The 20,564-nt window shown below is 32.6% G+C and overlaps 1 protein-coding gene across 4 annotated transcripts in view; it reads right to left on the reverse strand.

Moving 5' to 3' along the window:
* Positions 1–2,673: 2,673 nt before the first annotated feature.
* The window catches only part of LOC111622851, a 49,337-nt gene continuing 31,446 nt past the window's right edge, over positions 2,674–20,564 (reverse strand). For all 4 annotated transcript variants that reach the window (XM_023365278.1, XM_023365279.1, XM_023365277.1 and 1 more), the window contains 3 exons: positions 14,057–14,210; positions 5,014–5,157; positions 2,674–3,275 (listed from right to left, as the gene is read on the reverse strand). In XM_023365278.1, the coding sequence (XP_023221046.1) occupies positions 2,814–3,275; positions 5,014–5,157; positions 14,057–14,210 (760 nt within the window). In that variant the 3' untranslated portion in view covers positions 2,674–2,813. The remainder of the gene's footprint in view (positions 3,276–5,013; positions 5,158–14,056; positions 14,211–20,564) is intronic.

The following is a 20,564-nucleotide window of genomic DNA, read 5'->3' on the forward strand; positions in this document are numbered from 1 at the left end:
TATATTTAGATTATTATTATTTATAGCGATATTGTTTAATCATATTATGGTTTACGCCAAGAATGATAATTTCATATGATAAATACAAGTACCGTATGAATATAACTCGGGAAAAAAAAGTGTGTAATTCCTTTCTGCAAGTCTTAACATTACCAAGTATATTTTTAATACGCGCATTCAGACTGAGAATATAATCATTGGATCCAGTTAGGGTAACAGTAGAGAAAAAACTCGTAGAATATACCTGTTTTTTTTATTTAACTCTTTCCGCCCTGTGGGCACTAAGAGGGCCTCTTTTTGCAAGCCCATTATGGGTTCGGCCAGGCCCACAATGGGGCTGCCGGGTGGTGAGGGACGGGCCCGACATATCCGAACGGACCACCCCCGAAAAATTCCTGGGGATTTTTCGACCCATTCGGATTCGAACCCGGGTCCCCCAGAGCGGTATGCTGCCACCTTGACCGCTCGGCCATCCGGCTCGTAGAATATACCGTCGCCGGACCTCCGCCGCAAACGCAAATAGGTCACGTGATTGAAGGTTTTTACGCTAGTGGAGTCTCGGCCTTACCGTAAACCGCCTATTTTTAACACTGCTCTAAAATTAATATAGTTATTCAAAGTAACGGATTCGAGTCACTACGAAACGCGTTATCCCGCGCTTTCGTCCATCAACCTCGAAAACATTACGTATTTTCTACATACGTACTGTACGTAGAAAATGTGAAGCCCGAGCGATTCTCGAGCTCACGTGTTAAAAATTTAATAAAAGCGTCGAATGAACGGACCGGGCTTTGATTCTAACGATCGTAAAAACTGGAAGAAAAACTTTAAATCGGGAAATAATAAAATTATTCATCGAGAAAAAGAAAAAAGTTTTAAATACTTAAAAGGAGATATAGCGCGGAGATTGTGTGTCAGACTTACAAGAATTCGAAACAATAGTTAAATACGAGCAGGAATTTCAAAATGCGATTAATTTCTCTCGATCGTATTCGACCCTTCATAGCCCCGTTATCTACCTGGATACAAGAAAGCGACCAATCGGAAAGTTTCAGATCCGAGAAAAGAATCCTTTAAAAGCCTGAATCTCCAGGACAAAGGTAGACTTCCTCCGCCTCCCGTTGTAAAGGGTCAGACGTAGACTTTCTCTGCTTATTGTTGCCAAGTTATCCGAGGAGACTTTTCCATGCCTCTCCCTTGTGAAGTTAACTGTCTTGTCTTCGTTGTTCTACCTTCGGACTCTTCGTCCCGAACGTCACCATCCTGCCTGTCTTGAACTGTTCCGGTTCTCGACGCTTCGTCCCGGACTTCCCGACATCCATAGAAGCATCTCTACTGACCGCCCCGGGGCCATATTCTGGTCACTGCGAAACGGCGCTAAAATGGCGGAAAACGAGCTTTTGTGTTTTGAGTTCCCTCGCGGCTACTCTAGAATAGATCTGGAAAGATTTATCGAAAACATCCGAAAGTATTCGTGTATCTACGACCAGAAGTATCCCGATTATAATAACGGATGCCTAAAACACGCGATACAAACGGCAGAAGAAAACTCCTTTGATTTAGAGGAGTATACACAGTAGACCCCCTATAACGCGGGTTCCAATAACGTATATTCCTTTAACGCGTCGAAAAAATTGCGGCAGTATTCGTATAAAGGGACGCGTAAAACGTCATCACCAACTCGTCATCGCGGAGCAGCAGCCGAACTACTTTCCGCCGTCCAGCGCCACGCTACAGAAAGTTTAGGCGGGTAAATTGAGTTTGCTATCGTCTGTACAGTATTATATATAAATTAGGTACTGTACATATAATTATATATTAACTTAATTTATTTTAACTTTATTATAATTATNGGCCATATTCTGGTCACTGTCTGTGGTATCTCGTAAGCCGGTCACTGATTGGCTAATCATTTGGATTAGCCAATCAGCGACCGGCTCGCGAGACGAGAGACAGTGACCAGAATACGGCCACAGCTCCAACAGTTGACCAGACGCACTATAGATTGTAATACTGCGTTCAGAGCCGGCCCTACCATAGGGCAAACGGAGCAGCCGCTCCAGGCGCTAAGTTTTAGGGGACGCCTCAGTATTAAAGAAAATTAAAGGGTATAAATTAAGGGCAACCAAGGGGGGTGCCATAATAGGATCTCGCTCCATCCTAAAACTTGTCTCGGGCCGGAACTGACTGCATTGGCACACAATCCACGACTCATTCTGATCTTGATTGCAACTGTCGCCAGTCGAACGTCCAGCTGTTCGCACAGGCTGGACTGGTGCCATGGCTTACGTGCTAATGCCAGTGAGGTGAGGAATCTTACTCCTGTAGCGGATACCTTGCTGGTGACTGGGGAGATAGTGCCCGTAGAGGATTACTAACTGATATGTACTATTACAGGCATTGGGTAGAGCCACTCCGCTGCATAGGGTAAACTTCAGTATGTCCCGAGGGTGGAGTGGCGGTGAAACGTCTATGATGCCGAATGACTGTATCGACCCGAAAGTAGAAAGAACCCCAAAAGTTTACGCGGGCCATGTTCCCCGTAGAAAAACTGCCTTATTAGGACCAGACCAAAGGAGTAAAAAGAATATTGATTTGCACGAGGCATACTAAATATACTATTAATCAACATTGTTTTATTGAAAATTCATTAAAGTTAACAAATTTATAAAATAAAGTTTCAATATTAATGTTCATATTTGAGCCTTTACTTATTTCTATATATAGAATAATATAGCTATCAAAATTATATTTAAATATAGCATTTCTTTTATATATTTTATATATAAACTAAATAGAATTAAAATCTAATTTTATGACATTATATGAATTTTGCTGCAAAATGTATCAATTTCTCTCTGGGCCAAGCATTCCTTTCTGCAAGTCTTAACATTACCAAGTATATTTTTAATACGCGCATTCAGACTGAGAATATAATCATTGGATCCAGTTAGGGTAACACCTGCCTCCTCCTCTTTGACTTCTCCATTTTGATTTTTGTCGGGGCAGCAGTGCTTTCTTAACCTATCCGCCAAAGATGAAACGTCCACCGACCCTTTTGGTGTCACTTCGTTGTCTTCTCCTTTTTCTCTCAAATGAGAAAATAAATCCTTGCCCAAAGAGATGGATTGAACAGAGGAATCGCCACTCTCCTTCCGGGAATTTTTATCGTCGTCAAATTCTGTCATTTTGAGAAGTTTACTTCGAAGTTTCTCGTGTAATTCTTCGTGTTTAAGAAAAGGAAGCTCTGTCGGAAGCACGCTGTCATAAATCCCCTGTAAAATTTTTTTTATATTAGGAATTGTACAATAATATTCTGACAGTTATTTTTATTAGATCACATCTAATAAAAAAAATTTAAGATGTGTCTTAAATTCAATAATGTCTTATATTTGTGTTAATACAGTACACTGGGTGATCGGTTAATCCGTTCCAAGATCATGTTCACTACCCGAATTGTTCGTTAACCAATCATCCACTGTATATTTATTTTTTTAATTTTAAAAGTCATACCTGCTTAGAACAGATTTCACTTGTAAAATCAGCAAAATTTTTGAATAGACAATTTTTGCAGTTTTTGTTTCTGATGATGAACAGGAAGCTCAAAAGTGTTTGGGACTTTAGTTTGGGTTGTTGTTGTTGTTGTTTTGTTTCTCCATTAAAATAGTTTTTTTAAAAAAATTAGAAAAGTTTAATTTAAATCAGTGATTCTTAAACTTTTTTGAGTCACTGCCCTTGGTTCTATGAAGTTATACTTACCCAACACTCCTAACCCATTTTTCCTTGTCTAAGAAAGGTTTTTCTATGAACCTCACACTGTCATCACAGTACATGTTCTCAATGCCTGGAAACCATTAAATGTAATGTTTCTTCTCATCCATTTTAACAGAGAAAAGGGAAAGGATGTCAATGACCCCAACCTTCACCTATGGTCACCATTCAGTATCCTATCTACAACGCCCCTTCCAAACAATTTACAAAACTACTTTATGCAACTTAAAAGAGATACATTTCTTTTGTCAGAATAATATGCACTTTTACATCAATTTAATGTAATCACAATTGTTTTTATCACAAGAAACGTAATGAAGGCATTTTGATACAAAAGTGTACATAATTCTGTCAAAAAAGAATAGAGGAAAAGGTGGTATTATGAAACCCTGCAGGTATTATGGAACCCCTCCATTTCAAACTGATAATAAAGGCAAACCATAGCGGATTGTGGCCGAACTGCACTAGGCAGACATCCGTAGCGAGGGGAAAAACTTTGGTTAAACGGTTGTCTGTAGTGAATTAGCATATTTGTGTTTTTCGAAATTCAAAACTTTTGAATGGTAAGTGAATTTAATTATTTCTAAAATATAAATCGCGCGGTTGTAGGTTCGCCGGTGCATGTATTCCGTTGCAGAGACTTAGGGGTACGTATTAATCTGCGCGATGCTCACGTTTTTAAAGTTTGGTGTCGACAGGAATTAAGTTATCCCAAGATGGAGATGTGTGAAATATGGACCCCATTGGTGCTTTTAATATGGATCCCAACTCCCCCAAACTCTCTTTGCAAGCAGACATTTGTCCAGGGCAATTTGTGAAAAAGACACTAGGTAGAAAGCCAATTCTTCCCAAGAATATCAAGAGAGAGCTGCTGGAATATATATTGTTGATGGGGGATCATATTTTTCTATTATAAAAGCATTTTTTTGATAAAATACATTGGAGTAAATGATTTCTGACTTTTTGTACAGAAGCCTTCAAAAACCATACTTATAATTACATTAGCGAAAAATCCAATTAGGAACATTTAGTTTAACAGTTACTGGTACTTTTCACACAAAAAATGTGGGTGTAGTTATGATACCATGTTTACAATTCACTATAATGAAAATGGGGTTCCATAATATCACCTTCTCCTCTACTGCTAAAATGTTAAATCAATTAAATGATTAACATGTATACATTCAATAATATATAGAAATCTTGCAAAATTTTTGAGCAACATTAATTATATAAACTTACCTCATTTTTTTCTAAAGTAACATTCTTTTCATCTTGTGGAAATATGACAACGGCAGATGATGACGAACTGCTTGACACTGAATTTGTGTCTATTATTTCTGCGTCTTCAAATTCACTCTGATTTTTAAATCTGTACTCTGCACACTAAACAAGGTACTTTTACAATTAGATTAAATGTATTTTATCTATAATTATTTGTAAAGAAAAACAACATACAAAACTTATAAAATTTGATTATAAATTAAAATTTAAAAATATGGAATATCAGAAAATATAATAGTCTTAAAAATTAAAAATCAAAGACACAATCTGTTGAAACTGGAATCACCATTTATTCAATTTCAATGTTCCTGGATACACTTTTGACAACCGACCTTTCCTTGTAGGCTACTTGGCCATCAAGATTAAAAACAATGAAAAAATAATCTAATTAAACAGCAAGTTTTAAAATCAGAACTTGCAATGCCACAGACTTCTTTCATTCTTTATCCATCCTTTCAACTTGTGGATTGTAAAGTTTATATCCACTAGAAGCAAGCACTGGTAGATGCAAAGGGTGTCCCAAAATTAATGCAAGATTGAAATTTTTGCAACATTTTTCTCCCATTGGGTTGGCAGCGTCATATGAAGTAACATCTTGTAGTAGTAAATACATTGCAGTTAATTAATATGGAGTGATACATGATAAAATAGCACATAATGATGATCAGAACTTATTACAAATATGGGAAAAGATTTGCTGCAACTGTAAGCAAATTACATGGCATTTTTGGTTGGAGAAACATGCCAAGTGAAATGCAAAGATTGTGCAAAGAATGACCAATGCATACCCAATGAGTGACAATTTGATGTGGATTTTAGACTGATGGAGGAACCGGACCATATTTATTCGAAAACGAGACTGAAAAATGCGGTTTCTGTTAACGATGAGCATTATTGCGTGATGATATTGGAGTTTTTGTGGTCTCGTTTAGACAGCATGGATTTGAGTGATGTGCGGTTCCATAGGATGGTGCCACCTGTCATATGGCAAATTAAATAACTAAGGTGTAGCAACAGAAGTTTCATGGGCAATGCAACAACACTCAACAGTGATCAGAACTGGCCACAAAGATTATGCAATCTGATACCATGCAACTTTTTTCTCTGGGATTTATAAAGTCCAAAGTTTATGCCACTAAAATAAGAACAATTCCTGAATTGAAAACAGAAATTCAAAAAGTTATCAATGAAATTAAGCTGCAATTATGTGAAAAATGTAATTGAAAATTTTGCCAAAAGGACATGAGTGTGTCAGCATTTGTCAGATATTCTATTTCATATTTAATTGAATTTTTACCCTTTAAAATGATGTAACAATTTTGCCAATTAATGAATAAATAATACGTTCTTTTTAAAATTTAAATCCTGCATTACTTTTAGTACACTCTACAGATTTTCAGCTGCCCCTTGTTCTTTACTTGTTTATTTTTCATTGTTTTTAAAGGAATGTTTTTAATTTTGACAACCAAGTAGCCTACAAGAAAAGGATGCTCATCAAAAATGTATTCTGGAACATTGAAATTGAATAAATGGTGATTTCAGCTTCAACAGACTGTCTCTTCAATTTTTAATATTTTAAACTTAATTACCATCTGGCAATATTCTACAACTAAATTGAGATAAGTCTATTACTTTTGTAAATAGTGCACTATTCTACTTTTATGTCTAATATAAACTTTATATTAAACAAAATCATATCAAAAGCAGTCTACAGTATATTTAATTCATTGATAAAGTAGATTCTTATTAAGAAGGAAAGGAAACATGAAGTTAATTAACTAAGTTATATATTTTAATTTTATTTCAATTTTTGAATGTGAAAATTTCCTACCAAAAAGACCGTCACTCGTCAGTTAATATTGGGTTGTTCAAAAAATAATTTTGTTTTTTACCATCAGAGAAATCAATTGTATTTTTACCCACCAATTTCATTCTAAATCATACTGTCATTATATATTTTGACAGCTGACAGTTCAAGGCTTATTTGTAAAAATTTTGTTTGATTCTTTGCAATTTTTTTTGTTCCATCAAATATGGAAAATCAAAAGCAGCATTTTTGGCATATTTTGTTTTCTTTTAATTACTGAAAAGATAAGAATGCTGTTCAAGTAAGAAAAAAATTGTGTGACATGTATGGAGATGATGTATTGGCAGAATGACAATGCAAAAATGGTTGGCAAAATTTTGTTCTGGCAATTTTGATATTGAAGATACTCCACATTATAAAAGGCCAGTTGAAGCTTTACAAGACAAAATAAAGGTACTGATTGAATCAAACTGCCAAATAACAACACGAACAATTGCTAAGAGATTATATTTGTCAAATTCAACTGTTTATGATCACTTGACTTGATTTCATTTCAAAGCTTGATATATGGGTTCCACATGTTCTTAATGAAAGAAATTTGCTCTGTTGCATCGACACATGATTTGCTTCTCAAACGCTGAGAAAATGATCCATTTTTGAAGAGAATCATAACTGGCAATGTTTGTTTATAACAATCTTGAACACAAGCAATCATGGAGTAAAAGAGAGAAGTTGGCTCAAAGCACTTCAAAAGCTGATATTCATAAAAAAAGTGATGATCTCTGTTTGGTGGGATTTTAAAGGAATTTTTTTTTCAAGTTTCTACCAGACAATTCCACAACTGATTCGGAAATGTACTGCTGTCAACTGGACAAACTGAGTGATACCGTCAAACACAAAAGACCAGAATTGATCAACAGAAATGGTGTAGTATTTCACCATAATAATGCCAGACCTCACACAAGTTTGGCAACTCGTCAAAAGCTGTTACAGCTTGAACAGGATTTGCTACCCCATCCACCATATTCACCAGATCTGGCACTCTCAGATTATTACTTATTCCGGTTTTTACAAAACTTTTTAAACAGTAAAACATTTACTTCAAATGAGGATGTCAAAAATCACTTGAATAAGTTTTTTGTAAGCAAAGATCAGAACTTTTATGAACATGGAATCATGCTACTACTAGAAAGATGGCAAAAGGTATTGGACCAAAATGGTCAATATATAAAGAAGTCAATAAAATATTTATATATTATTAAAAAATTGTTTTTCCCACATAAAAAAAATGAAATTATTTTCTGAACAACCCAATAGAACAATAATCCTGGGTAGGTTATGCCTTTATTTTTTAATAACATTTACAAATATTGAATATGTGAAACCAATTGTAAAATACAAAATATCAAAAAAATGTTCATTATAATATCAAATTAAAAACTTTGTAATATATTGTGGTAAAGTGCAAGCAGTCAATACGGTTTTTTAAAAAAACTTTTTAGCATCAGATCCTTTAAGTTTATAGTTCATATTGTTTGTTATATACTTTTCTTTTGAAACATTAAATATCAACTATATTGAAATTATAAAAACTGGGAATAGATTTCCAGATTAGATCCTTAAAATGCAAGCATCTACCCCTGCAAAATTCAAAACCAAAAATCACTCCCTGTATATTCTATCTTGTAAACATTAAATAAAAATCATCTTTGGATGTGCAGCATAAAGAAACTTGTTCCTTAAAATCAAAGTTTTATGTAAAATCAAGAAAGCTAAATTGAAACCTAGCTAGAAAAAAACAGGTGTAGTCTATAAAATCAACTGTAATTGCCAAAATCCAAAAAATTATATAAGTAAAACAGGACGAGCTTTAGAAATACGGATCAAAGAACACGAAGCAGCCATTTGATTAAAACGTAACAACCCCTTGGTATAACCATATTATAAATAATAACTGTAATATTGATAGAAATAATATTAAAATTCTACATGAGAAGAAAAATATATATAAAAGAAAATTTAAAGAACATATTGAAATCGTAAAACATAGTAACAGTAATCTTGTAAATATCTCTAATGGAATGCAAATTGAACAGCAATGGTACGAAATTATAGAGGGCATAATTGTGCCCTCTATAATTTAATAATTATAGAGGGTTATATAAACAATTCACTGGCATAATAACCAGTGAATTGTTTGTAAAAGCTAAACACCAAATGTTGTAAAGGTTATTGTGTATGGATTACCATTTGTGAATTTATACAACATATAACTAGTGTTCAACAGAATATTTTTCAAATGATATTGAAGAAAAAACCTGTATGTATATTTTTTGTAAAAAAAATTTTTTTTTTAAACTTACTTATTACTGGGTTTAAGACTGTACTTTTATTTTTAGCAATATTTGCATTTTATTATGTTTTACACACAGAACTATTGATTTAATAGAATATTTTCAAAAAATATAAAAAAGAAAAAAACCTGTATGTATATTTTTGTTAAAAAGTTTTTTTTTTAAATTTTTATATTACTTATTTGTAAATAAGTTTTATGATTGTACTAGCTGTTACCTGCGGCTTTGCCCGCAAGGATTTTGCAAGCAAACCCTATTTATATTCAGTATTTCAACAATCGTAGTAATTGTTATATAACACCTACCACCAAGAATGATGAGAATTGCCGAAAAATCAAACAAACTGTTTTCAATTTGATCAATTTTCTGGAACATTTACAATCGTTCTATAATCAAACAAATATGCAATAACAAATTCAAATTTAAAACGGTTCGAACATTTTTAAAATCGAAATAGATAAAAATATTTATAACCATGTCTGAAATGTTATCAATTTAATACACCTAAGTACTGAATGAAGACTAAACGTAGTCAAAAACGAAAAATCGCATCTAAAATAGTACAGTAGAAGTCATTTTCCCGGTTAAGCTTTAATCCTCTCCCTCGCCCCCCGTAGGGGAATTTCGAAAAATCCCTTCTTAGTGTGCATTTTCATGACGTACCCTAACTGTGTACCAAATTTCATCTCTTTAGGTTCAGTGGTTTGATCTGGGCAATGATGAATCAGTCATTCAGTCAGTCAGGACAAGTAATTTTATATATTTAGATTATTATTATTTATAGCGATATTGTTTAATCATATTATGGTTTACGCCAAGAATGATAATTTCATATGATAAATACAAGTACCGTATGAATATAACTCGGGAAAAAAAAGTGTGTAAAGTTCTTAAAGGTACTGGTAATAATGTTTCCGTTGTGTTATTTGACATCTCTACTCATTTTAATTTTTAATTTGTATTTTTGTCAACTCAATATCTGCAATTGTAATTCTAGAGTACTGAAGAGGAACTGGAAAATGAAACCAGTTCAAAATGCATATAAATTGAAAATACAATAAAAGATTTTCTTGACCTGACTTGCTGTAAGATAGTCTACCAAGAGAAATATTTTCAGATTAAAGAAACAACCATTCATTATTTATTATAATTTATGCCCCTAGTTACAACAGTAACATAAAATAATTCACAAAACAGAATAAAATTGCTTGTAACTAACTTTCTCTTGAAAAGACTAACTACTTTTGGATAACCTTATTCCAGTTTAGAGGATTTCAACAAAAAGTAATTAAACCATGTCTTCCAACATGATATGTTTTGCCAAAAGACTTGACAATGTGTTGGAAAGAAATGTCCGCATGATCTTCCACATCTTGCTATTGGAAAACACAAGCGTTCCCATAGATTTCTTCTAAACAAGGTACTTTATTCTGTGTTTATCAAAATTGATAATGACAACTTGTCCAATATAATGTCAGATACTGACTTGGTTGAAACTTCACAAATGACAGAATGATCAAATGGTAGTGTGGTTACGTTCTTCCACCACATACAGACTTACATCGAGAAGTCTATATGTAGAACACAAACAGAATGTATTTACTGCATTGGCATGGGTGCAATTATAACAATCAAAATTTCATGGATTAAATGTACCCTGGACCATTGTTACAAATTACATGGGCAAAATTTTGATGCTTCACAATTTGCTTCAAAAATTCAAAAATGCTTCACAACTTAAGAGTATTTGCACCTATCATTCTACAATATTCATCTAAATATTATATCTTAAAAATCACAAATACTAGATTTAAATACAAAAATTACCATACCGGCACCATGTGAAAAGAAAAGAATAAACTTATCCAAACTTTTTAAACTATTGTTGCAACCATAGAAGCAGCTGTGTTAAAATTCAATTTGTATACTATCAATACCTGTACTAATGAACAACAATGTATTGATATCAGCTTAATCATGATTGGCTGATTAGGTATTACAGAAAAATGCAGTTCCCCATGGGTACACTTATCTGAGATATAAGACAATATATAACCCACAACTGAAGGAAGCCATTCTACAGATACTACTACTATCAGTAGTAAAAACATATACTTTACATTTAAACCTAGAATGTGATTCCCTCTTGATATATATTAAAAACTATTGAATACCAGAATATGTCAGTCAGCTATGCACACCCAATATTAAAGTTTAAACTTGTACTTCTATAAAGTTCAATCGTACAATTTAAAAAAAATATATGTATTTTATATCATACTAGCAGATGAACCTGGTGTCGCTCGGAAAAAAGCAACAAAAGCGAAAATTAAGATTATAGCCAATCTTAACCATTTTCACAGAGTGCAAGAATTAAATCCCCCTCTTCTGAGACAAATTAGAAAATTTTTAGATGGGTCTAAAAATATGTTTAATTTCCTGCAAAAAATTGCATCTAAAATAGTACAGTAGAAGCAGAGTTCTTTAGTGTAAGTGCATAATTTGTATTCTTGCTTTTCACAGCAGTCTTACATTTCAAACATCCAATATACATTTATAAAGTAGTTTTAAAATCACCATATATTTTAGTAACTTTTGTATTAAAAAATATTTAAACAACATAAAAATTTAATAGATTAAGTTTTCATGTCATTCAAATTTATATTAATTAACTAGCTGCAAGGACCCGCTTTGCTGGGTTTTTATTATATTATATATAAAAGACTGTTTTTCTAAGTAATCTAGAATCTAGCTGCAAGGACCCGCTTCGCTGGGCAAAAAGTAACGATTGTGAAGATTAAGATAATTACATTATAGCCAATCTTACCTGTTTTCACAGAATGCAAGAATTAGGTCCCCCGTTTCCAGAGTAATTAGAGAATTTTTACGAGTCTAAAAATGTGTTCGATTTCCCCCAAAAACACAAAAAACCATCTGTAAATCTTGCATGCCGCTACTCCTTTGTTACTCAACACTTCCATTGTTACACATCTTCGAAGTCAACCACTTTCAACCCCATATCTCCCACACCCTTATAGCACAGAATGCAAGAATTACGTCCCCCGTTTCCTGACTAATTAGAAAATTTTTACGTCCAGTCAAATGAACTATTTTCAATTTGATCAATTTTCTGGAACATTTACAATCGTTCTATAATTGAACCAATTCAAATTTAAAACGGTTCGAACATTTTTAAAATTGAAATAGAAAATCTTCGAAGTCAACCAATTTAAGCCCCATATCTCCCGCACCCTTATAGCTATTGAGAAGCAACCACCATAGTGCACAAATGGAGACTTGGGGCTACTACTACATACAAACACCATTCATGTGCAATGTGTACACACTAGTGTTGCAATGAATAGTATATTTGGCCTCAGGCCAAATACCGAATATTCGGCCAGGAGCATGGCTGAATAGCTGAATATTTGGCCAAACTATTCGGCTCGATTAACGCACGTACGAAAATTGGCATGCAAACCGCATTATGGCAAGGACCCTGCTCTCTATTGGCTCACTGTCACTATGCTTCGCCAATCGCGTTAATTCTTGACAGTTCAGACAAGAACGTCATGGCTATATGTGATAAATGATAAGTGGTGATGATATCAAATGTGGATAACAATGAAATGACCTACACGTGTAAATAACGGAAGAAGAACAGAGAAGAACCGCAAAGTGAAAATGTGAAAATAAATATGAAATTGAGTTGATAACATAATCGAACAAGTCGAGGCAGCTTATTGGCACGAAATTTGCGGCCGTCAATGCCAAACAATTGTTGTCATAGACTTCGAAAAGCTAAATGCTTGTAATGAAAGTCACTTAGCGTTCACGGGCGAAAGCCTGGGGTCGTTCGGGCTACCAAGCTGTTTCGAATCTGTGAAATCATAACTGTGACTTATACCGACATCCTATCTGTCTCTTTTCTCCATTATCACCAGGCTATGAGTCATGTAATTGTAAAATGGGAAATCTACGACGGAAAAGTGACGAATCAAAAGTATCGTGAGAGCATATTATGATGTATGCATAGACATACGTGGACTAGAGCGATAGAGGAAAGAGAAAGGGAAGAGCAAAGACAAGCGCTTAAAAAGAAGGATAGGCAGGGTCAGACCCTCAGATGTGCAACGATTCTCAAACGAATAGGTGTGTACGTGTGCTGATCTTTGTAATTATAAATTGTGAACACATGTGACTAATATTATTTTCTTTTTTTATTTTTTGCATGTTACAAGTTATAAATAAATATAAACAAACAACACTAACTCGATAACATTAAATCTAAATACCAAAATGATTAATTTACTGTGTTTTTGTTATTTCTTACTCCTGTTTTTAGGTATTCGGCCGAATACCGAATAGTAACCGAATATTCGTTACATCACTAGTACACACACGTCCATATATATATATGATATGCTTGTTGTCATTTGTGACAATTTTTCATCATTCAAATGCTGGAACTTTTTGATAAATGGCATGTGCATTATTTTTTGGATGTTACTTATTACAACCTGGAAATATGAAGCATTTGAGATGATATTTTATTGCTTGGTTTCTATATTCTCAGCAAAATATTTAATTATAGTAGTTTTTCATTATTTATGTCATCAAGTAGGTGCCAATAACTCAATTTTGCATCATCACATATAATTCCATAAAAATTGTTCAAAATAAATTTTTTTTTTGAAATTCTTAGTCTTGTAAAAAGTGATCTATTTTATGAAAAAATGAATCTGCATATTTGTGTTAATTATCATTAATTAAATTTCAAAGTCTTCCAATTTGTTGCCTTATAAAAAGATTAATCAAGCTATTTTATAATAAAACTTACATTTATATCAGCAAAATCATCATCATCATCTAACACATCAACATTCAGTAAAAGTATATCAAATGGCCTCAAACTTCCACATTTCTTAATTTCAGATTTCAAATGCTCCTTAATGCTTAACTGATACCTGGGAACAGCCAAACAACTTCCATATCTAAAAAAATGTTAATCAATAAAATGTAAAAATTAATCTACTTAAAGTCTTCACCCATTTTTATTCTTAAATTATTTTATATGTTTAAAATTAAAATATTACCACCATGCTTTCTTGATTCTAATGTGTACTATTTTTGGACTTTCTAATCTTCAAAACTTCAAGCATGCATTAGAATTTGGTACGAAGTTGACTTAATGCAGCATTCAGTTTTCAAATCATTTACTCTCAAATCTACTCACTGACTTGTGTTTATTACATCAGTATAGTCATGATACACATTCCTCTCACTATTTTGGTTTTGGTTTTAGAGTAGTTTGATGGTCTTTTGAACTACAGCAAGCCAAATAAATGATGTCCAGCAGATGACTCTCGTATAAAGTCGTGTCATCTACTATGCTGAAGAACATGGATATTTTAATGTGTTACTATGTATCCGGTAATTTTCATGCTTGTGCATACCAATATGAAATTTTATTGTTAAAACATTTAATTGAAAGATGATTTTTATATTTCCCTGCATATCCTCTGTACCTGATAATGGAGTCATAAATAAATACATTTAAAAATACTGACATTGTGAAGCACTATAAACATAAAAATAAAAAAAACTTCAAAACATACATTTATTACCATTTAAATGCATTAACTTTTTATAGCTGCACTTTCAATAATAGGGCATGCACTATGTTTGCAAGTTAACTTTTTTCAGGTTTTAACATCTTAAAAAATCAGATGTGCATTAGAACCAAGAAAACAAGGTAAATACATTTTTGACTCAAAATTATAAAAACACAAGCTGTAACTTTATCAAAACTGACAAAATAAATAAAACTCATCAGTCATTTGGTAAAATTGATAATTTTTTATTTTCATAAAACTCAAGCAAAAACTGATAAAAAATGACAACAGAAGAAATGAAACTGATTCTTACTTAAAACTATACAAGCTTTATTGCATTACAAAATTTCTTTTATCACACTTTTTCATAGACTTGTCATCTAAAAACTTGCTCCATTATCCCAAATCTGAGATATAAACTTTTCAACACAATCCTAATACCCCGTTTGCACTGAGCATTTCGATCTAGATTGTGACCAAGGTCGGCAACTATGCCGTGGTGCGACCTCTCTCGACCATTTCAATCTCGACTGAAACGAGGTTCAATCGCGATCGACTCAAGAGAGTTCTTGAAACTAGATCCAGTCATAACAGATTAAATTAATACACCTCAATGTCCTTAATTTATTCAAATATTATTTCATCCACCAGTACAGTGTGTATTTCTATTAATACAGTTTTTTTTCGCCGATTGGGGTCCTTGATGCATGGCTAACCGTCGTTCCTTCTCATGTTCTGTCTGCAATTTAAAAATTTTGGATAATGATTTACTTTTGTGTTCACAATGTTTGAAAAGTGCTCATTTTTACTGTTACGGAGTTGGTTGTGCTACTTTTCATAAATTTAGTAAAACTTATAACAATAAGCAAAGTAACTTCTTGCTCACTCCAACGACACCCGAGCCAATTGAGTCAACCCGGTTTGACAAACTATTTTTAAAAATTAAAACAAATTTATGGAGGTATGGAAAATATAAATCAAACAAATAAAAGTATAAAGGAATCGATTCAATTTTTATCAGATAAATTTGGTAAAATTAATGACCGTCTTGACTCTTTGGAGATTAACAACAAAAGGTTTTCGTTTGAAATTGCAGATTTAAAACAAGAAAATTCTATATTGAAATGAGAATTAAATAAAACACATGAAAAATTAAGGTCTATGGAGCAAGATGTTAATAATTCAAGTTTAGAAATTGTTGGACTTCCTACTTTGCTAAATGAAAATTTAACTGATATTGTTTATAAAGTTATGGCATTTGTGGATGATACATTTGATAAATTATCTATTGTAAATTGCTATATGCCTAGGTCTCTTCCAACTGAAAGAAATTCATTGTTGCGCAAGACAAAGCCGATTGTAGTGAAATTGGCTAATGTTACTATGAAGCAAAAAATTATTGATAAAATTAAAGAGAATAGATTAAAAATTACCTCTAGTGTATGTAAAATAATTAATGAAGAATATAAAATTTATATAAATCATCTTACACCATATAATAGAAATCTTTTTTTTTTTTTTAAAACTAGAGTTTTAAAAAAGGAGGGGAAAATACTAAATACTTGGACCAAAAATGGTATAATTTATATAAAGATTAATGCAACTTCTCCACCTTCATGAGTGTTTACGTTATAGAATATTGAGAGTTTATTTCATAATGGAAGTTCTATTAAAACATAATAAGATAACTAATTTTGAAAGGGATGGTCTTTATATATTTTATAGTAATGTAAGATGCTTAAATAACAAATATCAGGAGATCAATCACATTATTTCTGGTTATGATTGTAACTTTGGTATCCTGGCTTTTTGCGAAACGTGGACTAATGAAACTCACCCTCCGTTTAAAATAATTTTAATATGAAAAAATTGAAAGAGAACCAAACCAACATGGAGGCATAGTTTTGTTTATAAATAAGGATTTGGTTTATGAGGTAATACCTGATTTGACATTTACAGAAGAGTACATAGATGTGATGACAATTTCTATTAATAAAGTTCTGATTGTAGTTATTTACTGATCTCTGGCTTCAAACTACAGTTTATTTTTTGGTGTAGTAAATTCTATAATTCATTTTAAAATTACTAAATTAAGGAATTATAAATTACTTATTATTGCCGATTTTAATATAGATTTACTTAAAGACTCTCCAATAAGTACTTGTGACTTGTTAAACTATTGTTTGTCAGAAAATTTATCACTTTTGGCTGATCGGAGGCAACCGACCAGATTCGATAAAGACACTCACTCCTTGATTGACTTCGGGTTAACTAATATAAGTGAGTCAGAATTTTTAATTCATCAGGACTTATTGTCGGATCATACACCTATAGTTTTCTTTCTCCTAAGGAAAGATACTGAAATATGTGGTAAATCGCTAAAAACACATAGAAAAATAAATAATTCATCAATACATCTTTTACGTAATGCACTGTCAGCTTGTTTCGTTTGGGATTATTATTATTCTGCAAATCTTTCTGTTGACCAATTGGCAGATTACTTTCAGGATATCCTGCAGATTTTCATTAACCCGGCGTGAATGAGGTGAGAAATGTCACACCAGCTATGAGGTGGGTAGGAGATACCTGAAACTTTGATGCCAAATTTTTTATACTATAATTGTGTATTAAGTACTTTTTTACTTGGGATAATAATAATAGTACCTATTCAACAAGATAAGTAAATAAAATATTATGTTTATAATTGAAAAGCATTCCTTTTAATTGAAATAACACAGTGTCTATATTTTCTTTGAAAAACTACAAGTTTTGGTAGTTTAACATTTTTTCGTATAAAATTCTAACAAAATTACAACTTCTTTGGTTAATCAACATAACTATAGTATCTTTCAATTATAAAAATAGAAAAAAACTAAAAGTTCTTATGAGATCAATTTGCACAGCACCAACATTACACCTACAAATCAACACAATCTCAACACACAAAAATTGCATGCTTCATACATATTGGCTTTTCACACTTCGAACAGCAATGTTTTGTTTTTCTATCTGTTTTTTTTAGTACAGTCACTACACCTGACATATTTACTACCCACTTTTTTGGAAACAGGTAATGAAGGTTCTCCCAGATGATCAGTAATCACTTTCGAATTTCCCTTGAATAATGCATGTTTTGTTGTCTAATGTGAAGACTATCATTTGAGAAATCTAGAAGTAAATCTAAGAATACTATAAATAAATGTAACTCATAAACTTACTGTCAACTAAAAAATGTAACACCGACTATGAGGTCGGGTGTGACGTGCCCCAGTCACCTTTGCTCATGTGTATCTTCTGCTGACGCAGGCGCAACACTAAACTCAACACTGCACCTCGTCTCCTACTCCCTTATCTCCAGCTACTGTGGCGAAGGGATTTCCATGACAAAAATAACATTAAATAATCTGCGTTTAAAATCTTCTCGGGTATGACACACGCCGGGTTAATAAATACTTTCCTGTAATAACACTAAATAAGAAAACCAAGATAAAGCGAAAGGCATTTTCGGAAAAAATTATTTCAAATGATACAAAAAAGTTAATTAGCCAGAAGAAGAGGTTGTTTAAACAATTAAACAAGTGTTGTATTTTAGGAGATCAACGTGCTAAAATATTAACAGAATTGAGAGGGCTATCCAAGGATATTAGATATAAAATTAGGTAAGAAGAGGAAGATTACTATGATAGACAATTCTCTAATATACGTTCCTCTATAGAATTTTGGCAAAAGATTAAACATCTACCTATTAAAGTAGTTAAAACACAGGATAATGCACAAATTAATCAGTTGAAACATAATGGTAAACTTTTTCAAAATGAAGAAAAAATACATAATATATTTGCTGAACACTATAGACAGATGGGAGGCTTTGTCACATCAACGTTAAAAAATCATTTTTTCTCACATTCCTCTTCATGCGGAATACTCGATTCTTTTGTTTTGAAAGAGACTTTTCCTAAAGAGATTTTGATTATATTACGAGTGTAAAAGCAAATACTCCGGACATTGATAAGTTAAATATATTTATTTTAAGACAATTAGCAGATATAATTGCTTTACCATTGTCTTATTTAATTAATAAATCCTTTGAGCATGGGAGGTTTCTGGAGAAGCTTGAACACAATCTCGTAATCCCAATATATAATATTGGGATTACATATTTTCTGACAATACGTTTTAAAATATGCCAACAATAATAAAATATAAAATTCTTACAATTTCGATGTTCTTTCTTTTTATTCCACTTTCCACACAATAATTCAGTTTAAATACTATTAACAATAACCTATTGTCGGAAAATTAAAAGTGTTTATTGTTTTAATTTTTATGTAGAATTTATTAGATAAATACCCGCTGAAGAGGGACATACAAATCCGAAATGCAATATGTATGTATCAATTTTAATCTGTGTGATTGATTTGCAGTAATCTTAAATACCAGTTTAATAAATCCTATTAATAGAAATACACACTGTACTGGTGAATGAAATAATACAGTCATAAGAGAGATCCCACAATCCCACACACACAAGAAAATACAAGATGGCTGTGGAACACATGTTGTGCTATCGACACAAATAAAAAAGACAACTGGAGAGATGATGACATCTGTCTATTATTAGTTATATGGCAAGAAAAAGTATTTATTTCTAACCAAAACTTCAATTTTGTTTGTTGATGTTCATGACTAACCGTGTACTTATGTCAGTTTTATCATCGTGTGTAATAGCCGGGTTCTTCTCAAGTGGACTGCCTGTGCAAACAGCTCGACGTTTGTCTGGCAACAGTCACAATTGAGATTGTAGGTAAATCGAGATCGAAGTGAGTTGTAGATTGTGTGCGAATGGGATATAACTTACCCAATTTTGTTTATCTTTAAGTTTAGTCATGAATCCTCCACCAAAAGTTGTACATTTAACTTGTGGATAAAAACATCACAGATCACATTATCCAGTGAATTTTGTCGCTGCCATATTCAAAACATAATTTTATGACAATTTCTAAGTTTTGATTTATTTACAATAAAAAAAAAAATCAATTACTTCTAATGCTACAGACCAGCTTAATATTAAATAAATTACTAAATACAATACACTGTGTTTGTCAAATGATAATGAAAATTATTATTTTTGTTCACCATTAAGTCTGAAAAAATTAATGATTTTACCGAACAATGACTAAAATCAAATCTTCTGAAATCATGTTTCTTAATTTCTTTGATTCTCTAACACAAGGTGTGTTTCTATTTCAACACTTGGCAGTACTAAATAAAGATGGAATACCGCCAAGTGTTGAAATAGAAACACACCTTGTATTAGTGAAGTTAGTGAATCAAACTAAAATGATACAATTTTCATTAGTGGAATGTGCATTTCTACTATAACAGCAGGGGTGCACAACCTGCGGCCCACGGGCCACATACGCCCCCTATCAATGTTTATGCGGCCCGCGGACGGTACAGGCCAAATCCCTTCTTTCGAAGTTTCTAAGTTTAGAACTTTTTCCCTTTCACAAAGTCATTAGCACCCAACTGTTTTATGACTTTCCCTGAGGTGAGAAATGGGGGATTGTTCTATAAATAAGTCTATTTCTATCTAACACTTTCTGGTTTAGATATCGAATATTTTAAAATGATGTTAGAACGTCATTTCCGATGTTATCGGGAAGTTTCTATTTTGGCGGGAAATCTTCAATTTTATGCTTCGGAAAACTTGCCTATTCGTCTAAATAGCGT

This window comes from Centruroides sculpturatus, unplaced genomic scaffold (assembly GCF_000671375.1).
Source record: "Centruroides sculpturatus isolate CEXI.00-Female unplaced genomic scaffold, Cexi_2.0 scaffold226, whole genome shotgun sequence".
NCBI lineage: Eukaryota > Metazoa > Arthropoda > Arachnida > Scorpiones > Buthidae > Centruroides > Centruroides sculpturatus.